The sequence below is a fragment of the Chiroxiphia lanceolata genome, chromosome 7 (genome assembly GCF_009829145.1).
Source record: "Chiroxiphia lanceolata isolate bChiLan1 chromosome 7, bChiLan1.pri, whole genome shotgun sequence".
Lineage (NCBI taxonomy): Eukaryota > Metazoa > Chordata > Aves > Passeriformes > Pipridae > Chiroxiphia > Chiroxiphia lanceolata.
Window position 1 is genome coordinate 16,624,881 of NC_045643.1, and position 18,570 is coordinate 16,643,450.

At 41.0% G+C, this 18,570-nt stretch overlaps 1 protein-coding gene across 17 annotated transcripts; it reads right to left on the bottom strand.

The window, feature by feature from the left end:
• Positions 1-921: 921 nt before the first annotated feature.
• HNRNPA3 (heterogeneous nuclear ribonucleoprotein A3) lies at positions 922-17,986 on the bottom strand. 17 transcript variants are annotated; one of them, XR_004358108.1, is made up of 15 exons: positions 17,635-17,759; positions 14,049-14,160; positions 13,542-13,565; positions 10,015-10,137; positions 9,779-9,925; positions 9,486-9,696; positions 9,155-9,244; positions 8,987-9,094; positions 8,769-8,849; positions 7,904-8,050; positions 6,984-7,109; positions 6,827-6,898; positions 5,485-5,554; positions 3,697-3,771; positions 922-1,183 (listed from the first exon to the last, which is right to left on the bottom strand). XR_004358108.1 is itself a non-coding variant. In XM_032693688.1 (13 exons), exons 2-12 carry the CDS (start codon positions 14,112-14,114, stop codon positions 6,846-6,848), a joined length of 1,176 nt encoding a protein of 391 aa, XP_032549579.1. In that variant the 5' UTR covers positions 14,115-14,160; positions 17,889-17,986; the 3' UTR covers positions 5,902-6,740; positions 6,827-6,845. The 17 variants fall into 17 exon arrangements, 11 of the variants coding, with proteins under 11 accessions (XP_032549579.1, XP_032549583.1, XP_032549582.1 ...); XR_004358107.1 differs by having other exon boundaries at positions 926-1,183; positions 4,296-5,554; XR_004358104.1 differs by having other exon boundaries at positions 926-1,573; positions 4,296-5,554.
• Between the last annotated feature and the right edge of the window lie 584 nt (positions 17,987-18,570).

An 18,570-nucleotide genomic window follows, 5' to 3' on the forward strand; every position in this document is an offset into this window, starting at 1 on the left:
TGCCCAGTCCTTACGTGCTCTGAACGCAGGAACACTCCTCTGCTTGGAGCAAATGGTCAGTAACAATGGTTGATAACTTGGGAGGCTCAATTTTATGGACAAAGCAGATTTATTTGCTCTAGATAGGGCAGCCAGGTACCAGCTAAAAATCAAAGCTACTGCAGCAGTGAGTGATACTTTTTCCTTCTGCTGTTATTTAAATGTGCCTCTTGACTTTGCCACCAGCACTGCTCAGGAAGAAAAGCACCTCTTAACAGTTGCCAAACCTGGGTGAGCACTAGAGGAATACCAGACACTGCTGCCATTTAAAGCAAGAGGACTAATCCATATTTGAGGATGGCTGTTTTAGAGTATAGGCATTAAGGAGAAAGCACACTGAGCCTTGGCCTGGACAGTCTTTCAACACTGATACACAGTAGCTCTAATACACAGGCAGGTCCAATGGCAAAGCGGAGAGAACCTAAAGAGCTCCTGGGTTCCCCCTGCCACTAATTAGGCTATCAAATGTCTGACTTACAGAGAAAATGTTCTCTCTAACTGCAATATAAATACTTGAATTACAAAGTGGCTATAAAACAGACTCTTCCCTATACTTCAGTTTGTTCCTTAATTTGTTCACTAATGTGAGAACCAAAGCCAAACGGCAACCTTACAACCTTCAGAGGGGCTGTTGCATTTGTACCCATGTCTAAAATATAATACAAGGATAGCATTACCAAGACAAAAAGTGCAACAAGAAAAAACCTGCAGTTAATGCAGACACCTTGTTTGAATTTCACCAGGCAAAGAATCAGGCTAAAGGAACTCAAACTGTGACAACTTGCATTCCGTCTAAACCAGTATTCACATCATGAACACAGTGAATGCTGTACTCACATTGAAACATCCAACATTAATGAAAAAAATTCCACATCACTCATGTATGTAAAAACTTCATAGTGCAAATTATAACCTTTATTATTATTACTGAGGTACAGAGTATATTCCCAAACCTGAGAGTGGCTAGAGACACTGACAAGTCTAAAGCATCACAATGCTGACCTTATATGCTGACAATTTTTCACATGGAGACCATTTATTTCTTGATCAAAACATCCAGTTTTAAAACTGTTAAACGTAAAGCTGAAAAGATGGGCTGAACCAAGGTTTTTTGACTTGCAGTCCCCAAGTTGGAAAGATGATCCTGTAAGAAAACGTGTTGCAATAATTCAAGACCGCTTTGTGTTCATCACAGCACTAAAAAAAGGTGATGGCAACGCATTTTAGATTGTAAGTCATTTGACAATATACACTTTATTCTGATACAAAATTGAAATATTTTAAACAAATTTCAATCCATTATGGACTATACTGAAATTTTTCATTTCTATGCTATTTTAACTTGTTTAACCACAAGTTCTGAGATTCCAGCACACTAGCACCATTGCTCTTGAAGTCTTTGCCAGTTATTATACCATTTTATTCTGTTTCCAGTCTTGCGATATTATCTTCTACATGAAGGCCATTTTTCTTCTACTTGGAGATACTTGGATTACTTTAGTTCAGGAAAAAGCTAATAGACAGAGATGGCAACCTGTAGCACCCACAGCAGAAAAAGAATCATCCATCAGATATCTGAATTTCAGTGATACTCAAGATCCTACATGCTCCACACAATTTAAGATACAGGCACTTGTCAGAGACCACAGACTAATTTTTAAGAGAACATTCCACCCCAGTGCAGACAGCATATGAAAACATGTTAATGTCTTAAACACAGGAACCAAAGACAGCACATCAGTACATCACACAATCAATGCCTGAAAGACTAGGAGCTTTAAATATTAAACGGATATAAAAGTTAAGATGCTGTGTTCAATTTCCATGTTATGTAATAACATACTTATCACATCTGCATCAATCTGGCCTCCTTTTGGGGTAACCCTCCTTACTACCTGGAAGTACCATCTTTGTTTTCAAATAAACTTCTGTACAACTGCAGCTTAGGGACCAGTGCTTCATTAATTTTGCATCTTTAGATCTCCATCTTTAGCTATTTTTAACAGCAGCCAATAAAGAAAAAAGGTGGCCATAAAATAAGGTTCTCAACTCTTCAAAGTGACTCCTAGACAAAGGTATACTTGACCAAGTAGTCCCTTCAAGAATGTGTTTATCTTTGACAAAGTTATTTCTGAACAAATTAGGGTACAAATAATTGAACCTAAGCCAATTAGTCTAATAAAAGTGTTATGAATCAAAGTGTGAAAATAGTTCTAACAGTGAATATTTAGTTCTTTATGTGGTGCAAAAAGACCTGTCCAGGGCACAAAACCAGTCTGCAGCAATGTGGAATCCTCTAACGTTAAGGAAAGGTAGAATTCTGCTGTATACATAGGCTAGTAGTAGAATGCAAACTAGAAAGTTTTTGGTAAAAATTACTTTTGTTAAAACAATCTTAAGATACTCGGAAGAACAACAGCATTTGCCCTCACCTGAGTAATCGTGAAACACTAATGCTGTTCCCTGTTACCTGTTGCTACACAAATGCCTGGGGGAAGCTCTGCCTAGCAGAGGAAAATCACAGGTTTTCAACTTCCAGGTGTAAGCAAGCAAGCTTGTCACCTCTGCAACAAGCTGACTGGCATAATACACTATGACTGTACTGCTGCAGTTTCAGATTTTGGCTCCACCTTGGCTAAGCAAAAACTTTTGTCAGTGTTTTTTTTTAAAAAAAAAATACAGTCATAGGGAGATTTTCCATTAAGTAGCTCCTGATTTTGTGGAAAGCTCTGTAAATTACTTCCAAATTAACTTTTAATTTTACATTACTAAATCATGAACTGCTTTCTGGAAGTTTACAGATGACAAAGTTTAAATACTTGAATCAGTTTGTGAATATGCCTCAGCCTCTGATAAACTGAAATGCAGATTCCATTTGACTATTTTCAGAATAACTGCAGTATAGCCAACACTAAAATAGAAACTGACTTCATAAAAATTATGCACAGGCTCAGAAACGTATCAGGAAGTTTAAAAGGATGCTAGACTGCTATATGAAGGGACCTGTAATGATCAAAGATGCAGAAAAGGAAATAATACATGTTCCAAGAGCTAAGAACCAATGTGCATAAAATCTGATTCCATGAGTTTTCACCTGTACAAAAGCTGCTGGGGATTCAGGGTATCATGTGACAGTACTGGCCTCCACTTAACTACCCTGCCCGAAAGCACACAAAATCTAAAAGGGAGCTCTTTGATTTGTACAGGTACATACAACCCCACCTGGTAAGCCAAGCTCCACTCACTAGGAGGGAAGTCCCAGCTCTTGAAGGGTGCAGAATGAATGCAGCAGCAGGTCACACACTGCTGAGAACTGAAGAACTGCTTCAGCGTTGCCGCCTTTCTGGGCTTCTGGGGGCTCTTCCCATTACATGGCACAGAACAATTTCCCCCCACTCCCAACCCCAACACACCCCCCCCTACAGTAACCAGAGTGCCTACTTCAAAACATTTACAGTTTGTCTTGTTGATCTGGAACACACAGCAATTTTGTATCTGCCAGGAACAGAAGATTCTTGGATAGGAACCGGATGACATATACTGGAATACTTGCTCCTTACTACTTATGGCTTTCCTTGATATTAAAAGGCTGGCAAAGGAAAGCCTAGAAGGAAAGAAGGGTTAAACAGATGTTTTACTATACACTACAAATCTTACCCAGTCAGAAACCTTCAACTGAAGAGGATGTGCAAGACATTCCCCATTTTGTCAAGCAGCAGCTTCTCATTCAACCTGAAAATTAAAGAAATTACTCTTACCTTGTTTAAAAACCTCCCACTACTCTTTATAATTCATGAAAAATTTTAAAGGCAAACCTTACCTATGCTCATTGCCCTTCCTTTCAGGTCTAAATGCTAGACCTATTGATTTTGAGTCAACTCAAGTAGCTATCACTCAAGGAGGTTCCAAAAGGTGAAGAACTCTTGCTAGACTTTCTTCGATATTTCAGCTGTGATAAGCAGATTTAACTAGCCTTGGGAAAGCTGCTCACTATCAGCACAGTATCTTATGCCTTCACTTTTCTGGAAGTTGAAGCTGTTGCTCCTGCTGCCTTGTCATTCTTTTATTAGGCTGACTTCTCCATACTCAATAGGCTGCTGAAGTCCTGTCTTACGAGTCTCCTTAGCAATGTATGGATCAAAGAAGTACATCCTAGGTTCTGAAAAGCTGGTGAATCACTGTCCTCAGGGCTTACACTTTTCCACATCACAAACAACAGCTAAGCTACCCCACCCACCTACAAAGCGGTCACTTACATCCATCTCTTAAAAGGTTGCATACAGATCTTGTTCATAAAGTTTATTATGACACTATTTTTCAAAGTTAACATTGTTGTCACAGTACAGCTACAAGAGGCCCTGTTAAAAAGAACACTGTCAATACATTCTAAAAAAATTTAGAAATACCAGATCAATTGTCAGAAGGGACATCAACCCCATCCTCCAGTTGTCCCTGCAATCAGTTGCAGACCCCAGGTGCAAGTCTACACATCTTCTAGAGCATAGTAACATACAAAGCAAGTCGGTAGTTTGGTGTCTCACTCCCTAGTGAGTTGTGGTTTAGTTTCCCATGTTTTCAAACTCCAAATGGGTTGTTTAAAAAATGCCTTTATTGAAGTACAGCCTCCCCCCCCCAAGCCCAAATGAATATGTACAACAGAAGCGTTCACTAAACCACCAATTCTTGCTTTAACTTTTGAGATCTTTTAAAACTCCACAGAAAATAAGCAGCAGACTTTGAAATCCATTTTGGACGCTACCATCTTGACACTGGTTCCTTGTTTTAGTGTACTGCAGTCTAAATACACTCCGATAACAGTGTTTAAATAACATGTTTAATTTTTTTTGCAAACAACACACTCATTTTTCTACCACTTCTTAAAAATTATAATTCATTATTAATATGACTGATTATGCCTTGAGCCATTTCATACATCTTTGCAGATTCATTCCTATACTGGAATTGCATTTACCTTATACTGCACATTGACCCAGAAGTGAAACAGGTGTGAGTAATTCCAATACAAATTGCCAAGTGTCTGAGTATTTCTTTTATTGACTGGGTCCCTACTCTTCTTAGTCTGAATTGACAGCAAGCACTGGCCTGGCAATAGTCAAGAGAATTCACATCAGATGAGGACAGGACAGACTGCAGTGCCTTAATTTGGAGGTCAGAAGTGAGAATGGATTACCATTTCTAGCCATATGCGCTGGTAACATTTGCTACTCCAGTGTACCAAATCCAGTTGCAGCACACTATCACTCTGCCTGTGGGAACTTGAGACTGTACATTCTACATTGTGGGAAGTGTTTCTAGTCGGAAAAATACAACTAGATGGTGTTTTATTTTCAAGCTCTTATCTGAGCACAGACATCTGCAAGGGAAACAGCTTACAAACTATACTACTTCAGAGCCCACGGGGAATGGGCTTTTGGAACGCATTACCTGGGACTGTCAGTGATTACACCTGCGCTACCCTTGGCTCCCAGTCAGAAGAATGTGTCCAGAAAATTGCCTAGGGTGCATGCAAGAAAGTATATAGCCATTAAATTATTGAGGAACATACCTATTACTCTCACTATGACGCCTCATTTAATTGAAACAGTGCAGTCTGGTGTGAGGGAAAAGGAAATGGGGACAAAGGAAGGGGATGAAAATTCCAAGCCACCCTCCCCAAAGTATAGTTTTATTGAAACAGATTCATTGTATATCTCAAGGAAACAGGCACTTGATTCCCCCCACCTTAACTTCTCGGGAATTACAATAAATATAAAGGTAAAAAGCAAGTTTCTTTTTCTCTTAACCCAAGACTTAAACAACTTCAGTTATCCCTTATGCATCTCAAATGAGACGGGAGACAGCTTTCATGTGTCTAAAGTTGGTCTTGTTAAAATATTTATCATGCCTTATTTTCTTGAAGCGCTAGTACTAATACAGAACTACAAATTAAAAAAATATGCACAAACCAAAAAGTAATTTTAAATTTTCATTAAGGTAAAGCTTAATTCTATGATTCACAAACACTAATTTGAGTAACTCAATCCTAGTTATACATCTAAACAAACTATAATGCAACATACAGATGTTTTCCCTCTGTATGCCTATGTAAGTCATGTCAATGACAGTTACGTATATACACTGAGACTAGACCCTTAAGACTGCAAATCAATAGGTGTTTCTATTGTTAACTTTAAATTAATACAAAATAGTAATTGAGAAATGCATTAATCTTCTCTATTAACTAACAAGGAAACACCCTAAACTACATTTTATTTCTGTTATAGTTCTCTGTACTAAATGTGGAAAAACTGAACTACACAAATATTGAAAAGTTAAAAAATCATTGATTTGTTTATTCCTGGTACCACTACCACAATTTACAGGGCAATATACCTGATGTAATGGGAAAATAAAAAGAAAAAAGAAAGACAAAGCTACAACAGAGAAAGACCTCAGGAATGTACATCTAATCGACACTACATTGCATTAATCAATAGCTGCACTTTTTGCAAACTGTGGCTATGACAGTCCTGATCAAGAAGGGTTTCCTGTTTAAGCTGCAGTAACTTTTCTGACTATGGATCATCGTTCCTTCTGTGGCAGATTTTACAGTTCCTCTAATTCATTTGGGACGACTGTCTCAAAGTAACCTGCAGCTTTCCTGACAACTCCTCGCTCTCTCTCCTGCTAAGAACTGTAGCCTGTTGAATACAGGATAAGAAAATTATTACTCTCAGTGAACAGTTGCACATTATTAATCATCATTATAAATATACATTACACCTACCCTTTTTCTGGTAGCATTTTTAGAATCTTCTACCACCATAGCCCCCACTTCCACTTCCAGATCCATAACCACCTACAAAAATAGGATGTATATTGAAATACAAGAATAACAAGGGATTTTAACTCAAGAAACATTCTCTATACAAAATCATGCTTACCACCATAGGGACTGCCTGAACTTCTGCCACCAAAGCTACCACCACCTTTCATGGGACCATAGTTAGACTGCTGTTGTCCGCTGTAATTGCCAAAATCATTGTAGTTTCCACTTCCACCATAATTACCTGAAACAAACACAAATTTATAAAGTCATGTTTGATCAACTCTTAGGGAACAAAGCTTGCAAATTATGGTATCTCCAATGTGAAAGTAATAGTTTAAAACTATTTAAAATAAAGTTCAAGCATTTTGCATGCTACCTTTATGCAAAATGTATGAATAAGAGAAAATCCTTAACACTGGAAAATTTATCGATTTGAGTAGGCAATTTGATGTTAACACAATTTAAGGCCCTTAAAGTAAGAAAAGCACATGAGTTTCACCATCATTCTTCCACTGCCCAACACGCTGCATGTATGACAACAGACAATAATGTAAATTACATACTATTTACTCCAAAAAGTGATAGCAGTGTAACAGGCATGCTGCAAATATACATCAGAAAGTATAATAAAGTATGCAGCAGCTTTTGCAGCCTGACTTCCCAAATTTGGGGCAAACAATAAACAAACTTATAAAAACTTATATTCACAGTCCTTGGAAAGGAAGATGTGATCTACATGATGTGAACTGGTATTTGAGGAAAACAGCATATTTAAAATGGTCAAAATCTTTAATACTCTACCTCCACACAGAACTACAGCTGAAACTTTTTGAAAAAGACATCCCAGGCAACATAATGTTATAGCGTATCAAAGCTGATCCACACTGAAAAGAACTCTCCTTATGCAACATGGCATTCTATGTTAAAACCTACTTGTACAACCCATTTTATACATATTCCAGCATCATATTTCAGGCACTGTAAAATGAGACCTGACTAAAAAATATGGATGTCTAATTAAAGCTGGCATCTTACCACCACCAAAATTTCCTCCTTCATTGTAGCCATCATATCCTCCTCCACCACCTCCATATCCACCACCTGGGTTTCCATATCCTGGTCCTCCACCACCACCATAACCTCCTCTGCTGCCATAGCCAGGACCACCTCCATAGTTGCCACCTTTGAATAAAAAAGTCAAACTAAACACACCAAAGCCAAATACCGGCAAGAAAAGGTCCATTTAACAAAAAACCCCAAACCAACACAATTGCCCAATAAAAATGTCCCACAGCATTTTCCCTTTATTATACTCATTGTGGTTCCAACTTTATCTAAGCTATTTAACTGAAAAAATCCCCCACGTTTATAAAGTCAGGACCCAAGTAATCACATACTACTTCCCTTGTCCCTTTCTGACTATCGATAATTGTCCTTTTTGGCTTTTTGGTAATGTACACATTTCTCTTCAGATGCATTCTGGATACTCATCCAAACTTCATCATGAAAAAGATACTATTGAGCCAGGAAAACTCTTACAGCTGATTGAAAACATTTCTGGTATGATAGCTGGCCATTGCTTTGTTCAGTTTTAGTCTTTTCAAGTGACAGCAGAATCTTCATTTAGTTCTCAATAATCTTTAACAGCTGTCTCATGACCTCATAAATATGAGATTATTTAAAGGGTAAATACAAAGGAGTATTTTTTTCCATCCATCCATCATATTGTGGAGAAAACAAAAAAACCACTAATTCTTCACAGCTCTACGATGTAGACATTTAACTTCCACTATCACTATTATGACATTATCACCAAAGCAGATTTTGTTTTGAAGGTGAATGCAAGACTTACAGCTCGCTCTAACAGTGTGGGGAAAAAGAAAGTGAACAATACACTTACCATCACCAAATCCATTGTATCCGTCACCACCCCCAAAGCTTCCTCTGCTCCCACCACCGCCACCACCACCCCCATAGCCTCCTAGAACACAAAACAGATGAGAATGTTTTCCGGAATAGACACGTTAAATGTTTAAGCCAATTGACACAGGAAATAATAATAAAAAAACCAAACCCACACCAGAAATTGCATTCTATATAAATATTCCAGTCATTTACCTCTCCCACCAAAGTTTCCTCCTCGGCCAAAGTTCCCTCCACCGCCTCCAAAGTTTCCACGGCCCATGAAGTTGCCGGAGCCACCCCCACGACCTACAAAATATTTCACTTGAATTACATTAATTGAAAGCCCGTTACATAAAATAACTATGCACAACTACAACTCACCTCTCTGAGAGCTAGCAGTCTGCATCTCTTGTTTTGAGAGTGCTTTTTTCACTTCACAGTTATGTCCATTTATAGTATGATATTTCTGAACTACAGAAAATTGTGAAATAGCAAAGTTAGAAAATCGCATCACAGTAATATGCTGTAAAACTCTCAGAGACAGCTACTGTAAGGCATGAGCACAACTTTTAAAAGGAAAATGAAACTGACCCCATCTCTTACAACAGTAAAGCAGTTGACTATGCAAACACCTCATTCCACATGTTGCTGTTCTGAAGTCTTACATTAACACTTATCCCATAAAAGTAGTACTCAATAAAGAGTTACATACCAACAATTTTATCAACTGTATCATGATCATCAAAAGTTACAAAAGCGAAGCCTCTTTTCTTTCCACTCTGCCTGTCTTCCATGACTTCTATGGTTTCAATCTTGCCATATTTTTCAAAGTACTCCCTTAAATTATATTCTTCTGTATCTTCTTTAATTCCACCAACAAATATTTTCTTTACTGTGAGATGTGCCCCAGGCTTTACAGAATCCTGAAATGCATAAAATGACATTCAGTGCTTCACACCATTAGGTAAACATTAGGAAAGAAGGTTAACTGAAACACTAACTCACCTCCCTCGAAACTGCTCTCTTTGGTTCAACCACGCGTCCATCAACCTTATGTGGTCGAGCACTCATGGCAGCATCCACCTCCTCCACACAAGAGTAAGTCACAAAGCCAAAGCCTCTGGAACGTTTTGTCTGGGGGTCTCTCATCACCTGCAAGAACACAGGAGGTATCTGCATCTCTGTCCTAGATTAAGTACCTATGCCCTTTCAAAACCACCAACTATTATTAGACACTTTACCACACAGTCCGTGAGTGTGCCCCATTTTTCAAAGTGCTCTCTCAAGCTATCATCTGTTGTTTCAAAGCTCAGACCTCCAATGAACAGCTTTCGCAACTGCTCTGGCTCCTTCGGCTCATGGCCCTACAAAATCAAAAATCAAAAACATATTTTGAATACAAATCACAGAATTAAAATTTCACAGAATTACTAAAAATTATCTGTGCACAATATACCTACAAATAGGTGGAATACATTTACATAAAAACAATGACTTCTAATGGGTATAAGACAGCAGCATAGTAAACAATTAATGAGGTGTGATTTTAACTAAAACACTAACTAACTAACAACCTTAAGAGTGCTCAAGTGCAAACAGTAAAAGAATTTCAATATACTAAATAACTTGGTTGCTCCCCACCCCCTGGAAGTGCATTCATTCTATGCCTATCTTTGAGTTGCAGATGAAGCACTGCTGGATAAAGTTCTAACACTTCATGAAGCATAATCACAAAGAACTATAAAAAATTTTAAGGATGCAGAAATGAGTTTAATTGAAGCTTTTGACAACATTGCCTACATATGAGCAGTCACATTTTAAAATGAAGTTTTAGAGCCCAGTTTTCTACAGAATGATTAAAGTGGGCTTACAAGTACAATTGTGTTTCTGCTTTCAGTGCTGCATTTTTTTAGTAGGCAGGGAATTTCCCCATACCTTTGACAGGAGTTTATGAAATATTATTTTAAAACCTTCTTCCACTGTAAGGGAAGTCTTACCAAAAGGCAACCAAATTAAAACCTTGTTTTGCAACCATGAACTTCTGTGCATGTGAAACACTCCACAAGGTACTGGCCAGCTATACTATGTATGACTTCAGTTCTGCAGCACAAATGCGCAACAGGCTTCACTGTTTCTGCTGCAGTGCGCTGAACCAGACTAGATGCAGCATTATTTGTGAGAGGTGAACTACATAAAACCAGCCACAGACTTCTATGTGTAGACATCTTGCTTCCAACCTGAGGTGCTTTAAGCTCTGATAAGGTGCTAGGAATAGCCAGGAAAGCATTCCTTTGAGTGAGATTTTCTGATTTACACAGTACTTTAGGAAATTGTTGGTTTATAATGTTCAGGTTGTACTACGGGAAACAACACCTACGATAATGAAAAACTGACTGAGAAGCAAATCCCTGCTTTCATACCTGCTAAACTTTGTGAGAAACAGCACGAACATTCTCAGTTATAGCTTTTTATTTATGGCCTTGTTACTGCAGGAACATTACATAAATGATTAACAGTCAACAATCCTAGGACTACAAAGTTAAGCTTTTTTTCTACGGTCTTCTAAGTGGTCTGGACTACAAAAGTATAATAAATAAAATCTCCCTTGTAACTACACGTAAACTTAAAATTTTATAGGGTAACACCCCCATTGCATACAGAAAGCGCTTTAGGCCAAGTGATGTTTTCTGTTGCTGTTTTTTTTTAAATCTACTGACAATATGTAATTTTTACCTGGGTCATGTTAAAGCTGGGAACACCTCTGAGTGTTTCAAAGTCTCTTACATATATTAAAGGAAATTTATTTTGTGAAACTGCAGAGTTCAGACTCCTCCAAAACAAAAAGCCTATATAAGGAAAAACTATACAAATTTTTTACAGTTCTCTAATATCCCTCAAGGCTATGATGGTTTTCAGCTAACAACTCAGACTGCTTTTACCTTAAAAGAATGACCACACAACTTTTCAGGTCACTCCTGAAAGGAAAAGTGAAGTCCTTCTCAGCTTATTGTTATTATGTGCACATGAACTGCTGCTCTCATACAGGAGCAAGAACACCTGCTGTTATAGCTTCTCTCTTTCATTAGAGAGAAATTATCCTCAGGACACACCTATGTTATAGGAACTCTACACAAAAGTAAAAGGCAGAATTTTCTTAGGAAATTAGTTTTTTTTCCAGGCAGTTTGTTCTCACTGGGGTTTTCAGTGCTGTCCTATATGACAAAGCGCTGTTTTCTCGGTTGTTCTGCTGGAGGTTACTCATAGCAGCAGTCTCTCCTGAGCAGCAAATGCTGTGCAACACCTCTCTCCCTTCCTCTTTAGTTTAACTACCACACTGCTCCAATGAAATCAGCAGGCGGCCTCCTACTCGGCTGACACCGCAGGCCAGCACGCCATTTTGCAGCTCTCCTCTACGGGGGCGGAGAGTTTAAGCCGTAAGAACGCCCAGCCTGCATTTAGCCGGCAAGACGCTGTTTCTCCCCTGGAACTGTTTAAGGGGCTTCCAAGCACATTAATAGGCTCTGATGAGGCGGGAAACTTTCTTTCCTGCCTCGCCTACTGCCTTCCTCCCTAAAGCCAAGGCTCTGCGCAGCCCCGACCGCCTCCATTTTGTGAGCGGCCGCGTCTCCTCCGCCGTCAATATGGAGCCGGGGGCGGGGCCGCGCCGTCAGATCCCAGCACCGCAGTGGCGCCATGGGCGGGGCCCGCCGGCCCGGCAGGAGGGCAGGGACAGGCCGGCGCTGAGGGGACTGCGCGGTCCCCTCCGCTCACCTCCTCCCGCCAGCAACATCGAAACGCTGGTTCCTAGGTCCTACCTAAACCCCCAAACGCTCAGCACAACCTAACTGTACCTCTCATCAGAGGGAAAGAAAAGATGGCAGCTAGAATCCCCTGGGATTCCTGCAAAAATCCTAATCTTCGCAGAAATCCGGACACCTTTTGACAATACTGCGGCAGATACATACTGCCTTTATCCCAAGGCTGCTATCAACTGAAATTTCCCATGGCAGGGGTTTTGAATAATCAGCCTTTTGGAGCTGCAGTATTTCTCTCTAGAGGCACAGGTTTCAGGTGGAGCCCTCCCACGCATTATACCTCTATGAACCAAGTGTCCACAAAATGCCTGGCACCACACCTACAGGCAGCTGTGGCTAAACGTGAGACCATCCTGTCCCCCAGGCAGTACAATCCTAGACTGTCTTCTGAAACGGGAAAGCTGACAGGCAACTGTGGCCTCAGCACCTTTCTCTGTGAAACAGTTTCTCTACAAACTTTATAGGTTTTAAAATCATTCCAGGGCAAGCTACTTTTGTGAACTACAAGAGCTTCTTTAGTATGCAGCTGAGCAACCCCAGTTACACTCTATCCAAAGTCCAAATCAGTGAGAGAGTTTCAACATTCCTTCCAGAAGGACTTTACACACACACTACCAGACGCATGCAACTCTAACAAGGTTTGTTCTTAACCCAAGTGTAGAGGCCCTCCCACATTGCAGTAGTATATCATTCCAGAAAAAAGTTGGTTTCAACAAGCTATTCAGGCATCCTGAAAAAATGATGTTAGAAAGCAAGCAAATCGAAATAAACAATCAGAAAATGCCTCAGTTATAAACTATATAGACATATTTAACACCCTTTTTGCTGATCTTAAAATTACCTTCTGAAGGGTATCAAGAACTTCACCCCCCTCCCATTTCCACACCCTGCCCCAAAGTAACTAGCTCCCATCCTCCCAGAAACAGCCCCAACATCTTCTCTATACTACGCACCTTATTCAGTCTACGGTATTTCTGCTAGAAGCAAAAGAAAACAGTTATTTTTACTTAGTACAGCTCGCTTTCATTTGCAGTGACTATCAGGCAACCATTTTTTCATTAAAAAAAAAAAAAAGAAAAAAGAAAAAAAGGAACCTGTCTTCATTCCCACTAAAAACAGGACTTTGAAGATATGAAGTATTCAAGTTCCTGCTGATACTCTGAGGATGCATGAATTTTTCAATAATTACACCTTGCTTTAATCAGAAACATATATTTAATTGGTTTTGTCTTAACAGAAAACTAGAAAAGCAAAATTTCCCCGTTATGCTAACACCCCACCCCTTAAAACTGTAAGCAATAAACTGCAATTTAAAGTTACTCTGCTAACACGGGGATGAAGAAGGTAGAAAAAAAAAAGCCATTTATTAATATGTCAGATAGAAATTAGTAACTTGGGGTTTTTTTTTTTGTTTGTTTCCCCTTAAAACTTTTTTTAAATAAAAAAACCAATCCTCTCACCTGTGAGGATCGTCTTCCTTTCCTCTTGTAGTCTTCCACCTCTCTCTCTTCCTTAATAGCAGCCATTTTGGAAGGGTACTCTAACTCAGCCTTTCTTTTAGATCTAGGAAACCTAGAAAACAGGTTGGATAAGTCAGCACTTACCCCAATTCCTGTGACACAGGGCCTTCTCTGGCTGAAATGCACAGGTGTGGCTTTACAGGAGGAAACGGGTAAAAGCAGGAAAAAAAATCCAAGTATTTAAAAGGGTAAAAATCCTCAGCCTATTTACTGATGATTATGAAGAGCTGCAGAAGGAACATCTGCTATCCTAGTAAAGCTCGTTTTACAACTGTTGGAATACCTAGGTACAATGCTAAAATCTGCAGAAAACCTGTATCTATTACTGTCTTACATAACTATCACAGATACAACTGATACAGAGCAAGCAAATGCCACCTCTGATACCCAAAACCACTATATAAATTCTAAATACATTTATAAATATATAAATCTATATAAATATATCTATATAAATATATAAATCTAAAATCTCTGGATTTTAAACCCCAAAACACTTAACATTTTGCAAATAGTGCTAGTAAGAACTATCTGATGATAACCTATTGTAATCAGCAATCCAGCATCGTGGAACACTAAAGGATGTCTTACAACGTTTTCTGTACTGAAAACCATTTACCACTATCAGCAGTGGAATTTACTGACTGTATCTTGCAACATCAGAAATTTTAACATCTGATCCTCAGCAATATGTAACACCAGACATTTGCATCACTTTTGCTTCCAAATTATCTATTTGTTTACTGTACTATATAAAGTGATGTACGTATCATTACAAAAATTACATCTTCTACAAGTTAACCTCGGTGGATGAACCCATACCTACACATTTAAACAAAAAAATGTTCCCTATAGCCTTTATTCTTTAAAATTTTTTGAGATCTTCAAGTTACTTGCCTTAGTACTAGTGCACTGGTATCTGACCACAATTCATCACTACTTTGGATGTTTCCTGCAACTTTATTACAGTAACCAAAATGCAATACTGTACATTTTATAACATACTTCAGTAAAACTACTCTTGTGCTGTATTAAAATCACAGGTATTTACAAGATTAGGTGTGTTTCTGTGGGGGTTGTTTGTTTGGGTTGGGGGTTTTTTTTAAAGTTTTCTTCATGTAAATACTGCATATGGAAAGGCAGAGAGGTCTCTACTAATCACCAATATGTGCTGATGTTCATAGTGGAAATTACTGTTTAATATAATTCCATGTTAAAATACAGTTTTAAATTAAACTCAACTGTGAAATCTTGAGTATCGTGATTTAACGATTTAACAATTTTAAAGGTTTTATTAAGTAACATCGAAGTGTTTGTATTACCTTTAATTCCTCTCTACACAATATTAAACCTCCTCTTGAAATCCTTTAAATCAAACACCAGTTTGACTTAGGAGGTATTAGGATATTAAGTGCTTCAACTGAGCTGTTCAGTTCTTGAAGTCATACACAGTAGGTATGGAACAGACCATTAACAGTTCAAAGGCTTTTTATAAACTGGCTGTATGGCAAAATACAACTTCGGGAATTGTTAGGAGGAAAGGGATAAACTTATTTAAATACTTTTTGTAAGTAATGGAAAGTATGCAATCCCTCTCTAATTTTGTCACCTGCTGCTTCCCCCAGTGAGGCTCAGCGCTGGCCAACATTAAGCTCCTGGGCATGGTGTCTGCAGGCCATGACGGTCAGAACAGTATTGTCTCCTTGCTAATGCCACCAGCTCAGTTGGAACACAGCTATCACTAAATGCTAGTTAAACTAGCATTGAACACTTACATACTGCAACTTCACTACAGAACTGAAAGTAGTCACAGAACAAATCTCTTAGCTTATAATGAGAAAAAGTCATTAGGAGACGTCTCACTACTCAAAGGAACTTACAATGCTGCTGTATCTCTTACAGGAGACAAGGAGCTAACAGAGGCAAAACAGACATTCCCAAGATGGAGGTTTTCCTGTCCAATCAGAAAACACTAAGGAGATATATCAGTCTTTTCTATAAATAGCTAAAGTTGGACCTAAAGTGCACACACTTAGTGTACTATAGTAAAACTAAGAGTTAAAGCGGGAAAAAAATTATTTTCAGCTTTAGGTGTGTTGGTAGTTTACTCCCAATGCCAATAGGAATGTCTGCCTGGGAAAAAAAATTGCCAAGATAAAAGCTTAGTATCTTATGTGATGGATTTTCAAGCTTTACAGAAGCATGTTCAAATGCTTTGAATACATCAACCCCTCCAGTTAAACCCTGAAGCTGCTAAAACAATTGCTTCCATGGAAAAGTTATTTTTAGCTGTTTTGCTAAGGGATCCAGTTTCTTCTCTGCTTTTAATGTAGGAACAGTAGTTGATGTAGATCACTAGCGTGATCTCTTGTTTTCTGATCTTAATTTTATAGGGTTTCATCTTGCAATGAAGGGAATAAACAGCACACAAAAGAATCTGCACTATTCTTCTCACCACACTCTGAAATACTTGAGAAAAAAAGCCTTTGAGAAAAAACCCTTAGGTTTCGAGGAAAGAAAAGCAAAAAGGGAAGATAATGACCATTTCCCTCCAGGTAGGGCAGGGATGATTGCTTCAGTCTCAGTCTGCATTTGATCTCGACTTCAGTAAAGTTCAGGATATCTGAACCAAGGTTTGTACAGGGCTGCCTCTTCGTGCTCCACACCAAGATCATGGCTGGATGCCACCGAATGTCGTGACTTTTGTGCATGTGTGGTTGGTGGAGTGGAGAAAGGGAAGAGAGCTCTGTACTTTGCCTTCCCCCACCTCTCCGGGCAGCAGAGTCTCGCTACACGTGTTAACTCCCCCTAGAAAGGGGTGAGTGATATTAGGGAGGTGTCGCAACGTGTCGCATTCCTCTACGAGAAGCAGCGTACTGCACCTAATGATCTTAACGCTTTAAAAGTCTGTTCTGAGGAAAGTGAGCGTGGAAAAAATGTCCCTGGCGCACTACTCGGGTAACTTACGTGGGGGGAGGGGAAGAACACAGGGAGGGCAGAACAATGACACAGGCACGTGTGGGGCTCGCCTCTCCCTACTCCTGCCTGAATCCGCGCCCAAGTGTTTCGGTGTGCCCAGGGCTGCTGCGGAGGACTCTGCTACTCACAGCCCTGCCCCAGGCCGAGGGCCGGGCCGCTCTCTCCCACACGCCAGAGCGCTGCAAAATGGCGGCCGCAGCTCGCGGGGCCGCGCGGTGGAAGCGCCGCTCTCCCGCTCCCTCCCTTTTCCTGCCCGCGCCATTGCGGAATAAAGTGCCGCGTCGCCGGGAAAAGCGGATCTGGAGCGCGCCAGGAACGCTACAAGGAGGCGGCGGCCACGGGAACCGCGAGGGGCTCCGTGAGATGCCCCCCACACTCGCTCCGCGCCCTCCCGCCCGCCTGCACCCAGGGGCTCGGGTAGAGATCGAGCTGCTCCGGCTCCGCGCGACGAGCCGCCTGGCCTGGCCTCGCCTCCCCTTCGACCCCCGCCTTGGCCGAGCCCGGCGAGGCCCACTCCCCGTTACCTCCATTTTGTGCCCAGACTTGCCTCGCGCAGCGGCAATATGGAGCCGAGCGGGAAAGGGAGGAGGGCGTGGGGGGGGTGTCACGTGGCGGGAAGGCGGGCTCGGGCCGCGCGCGCGCGCGCGCTCCGGCCATTAACGTTTTTCTTCTCAGGGCCCGCCGCCCCTCTCCCCCGCCCGCGCGCCCCGCCGGGGGGGCGGAAAGGGCCGGGAACGGGGGAAGGTGAGGAGAGGAAAGATGGGGAGAGGGGTCGCGAAGCGAGAAAAGATAAAATATCACCGTGCCGAGCGTTCAGCGAAAGCGCCTTCTCGGTCCCACGCCGGCCGCTGGCCCCGCGCACGAACCTCCGCCCGCCCGCTGTGGGGGTGGCGGCGCCGGCGCAGCCGCGACTGGCGCGCGGGGCGGCCCCGCCCCCCGGACGTGGCCCCGCCCTGCGGGCTGTGCGGCCCCTCCAGGGCGGTGTCCGCGCGTGTGAGGGCTCCGCGCGGAGGGGGCGGCGAGGAGGGAGGCAGTGCTTTGTGCGAAAGAGAAGGAAGGAGGAGATGCGGTGTTTACGGGGCACTTCCTCAGGAGTTTCAGAATGTGCCTGAGGCGCCCAGGACCTTCCAGGAGAAGTTGTTTTTCTCCACGTATTGTTTTTATTCTGGAGATGCTGCAAGGACGCAGCTAAAGATTGGCTCTCCAGAGCCTGTTCGGCGCTCACCCTTTGAACTGGTATTCCGGATGAATAGCAAAACAAATCGAAGCAATAAGTTTCACGAACTTTCCCTCGCAGACACATTGCCTATACCTTTTAATGGCGTTTTCCATCGTAAACTAGCATGGAGAGTTCAAAAGAGGGTATTCTGCAAGAGTTTTGTGTAGAATAAAGCACAGTTAAGCACATACATTAAAAATTTTTCCTTATCTGAAAAATGATGTCGGGAGAAGCAGCATTATAAAAACCTACCATTAAAGTCAA

Coding starts and splice junctions, on each gene's coding strand:
- HNRNPA3 (XM_032693683.1), bottom strand. CDS start 17,744: ATGGCCGGAGCGCGCGCGCGCGCGCGGCCCGAGCCCGCCTTCCCGCCA. Junction 13,566..14,048: donor AAGGAAGACGATCCTCACAG/GTGAGAGGATTG, acceptor TTTTGCTTCTAG/CAGAAATACCGTAGACTGAA. Junction 8,850..8,986: donor AGGAAACTTTGGTGGGAGAG/GTAAATGACTGG, acceptor TTTGTGTTCTAG/GAGGCTATGGGGGTGGTGGT.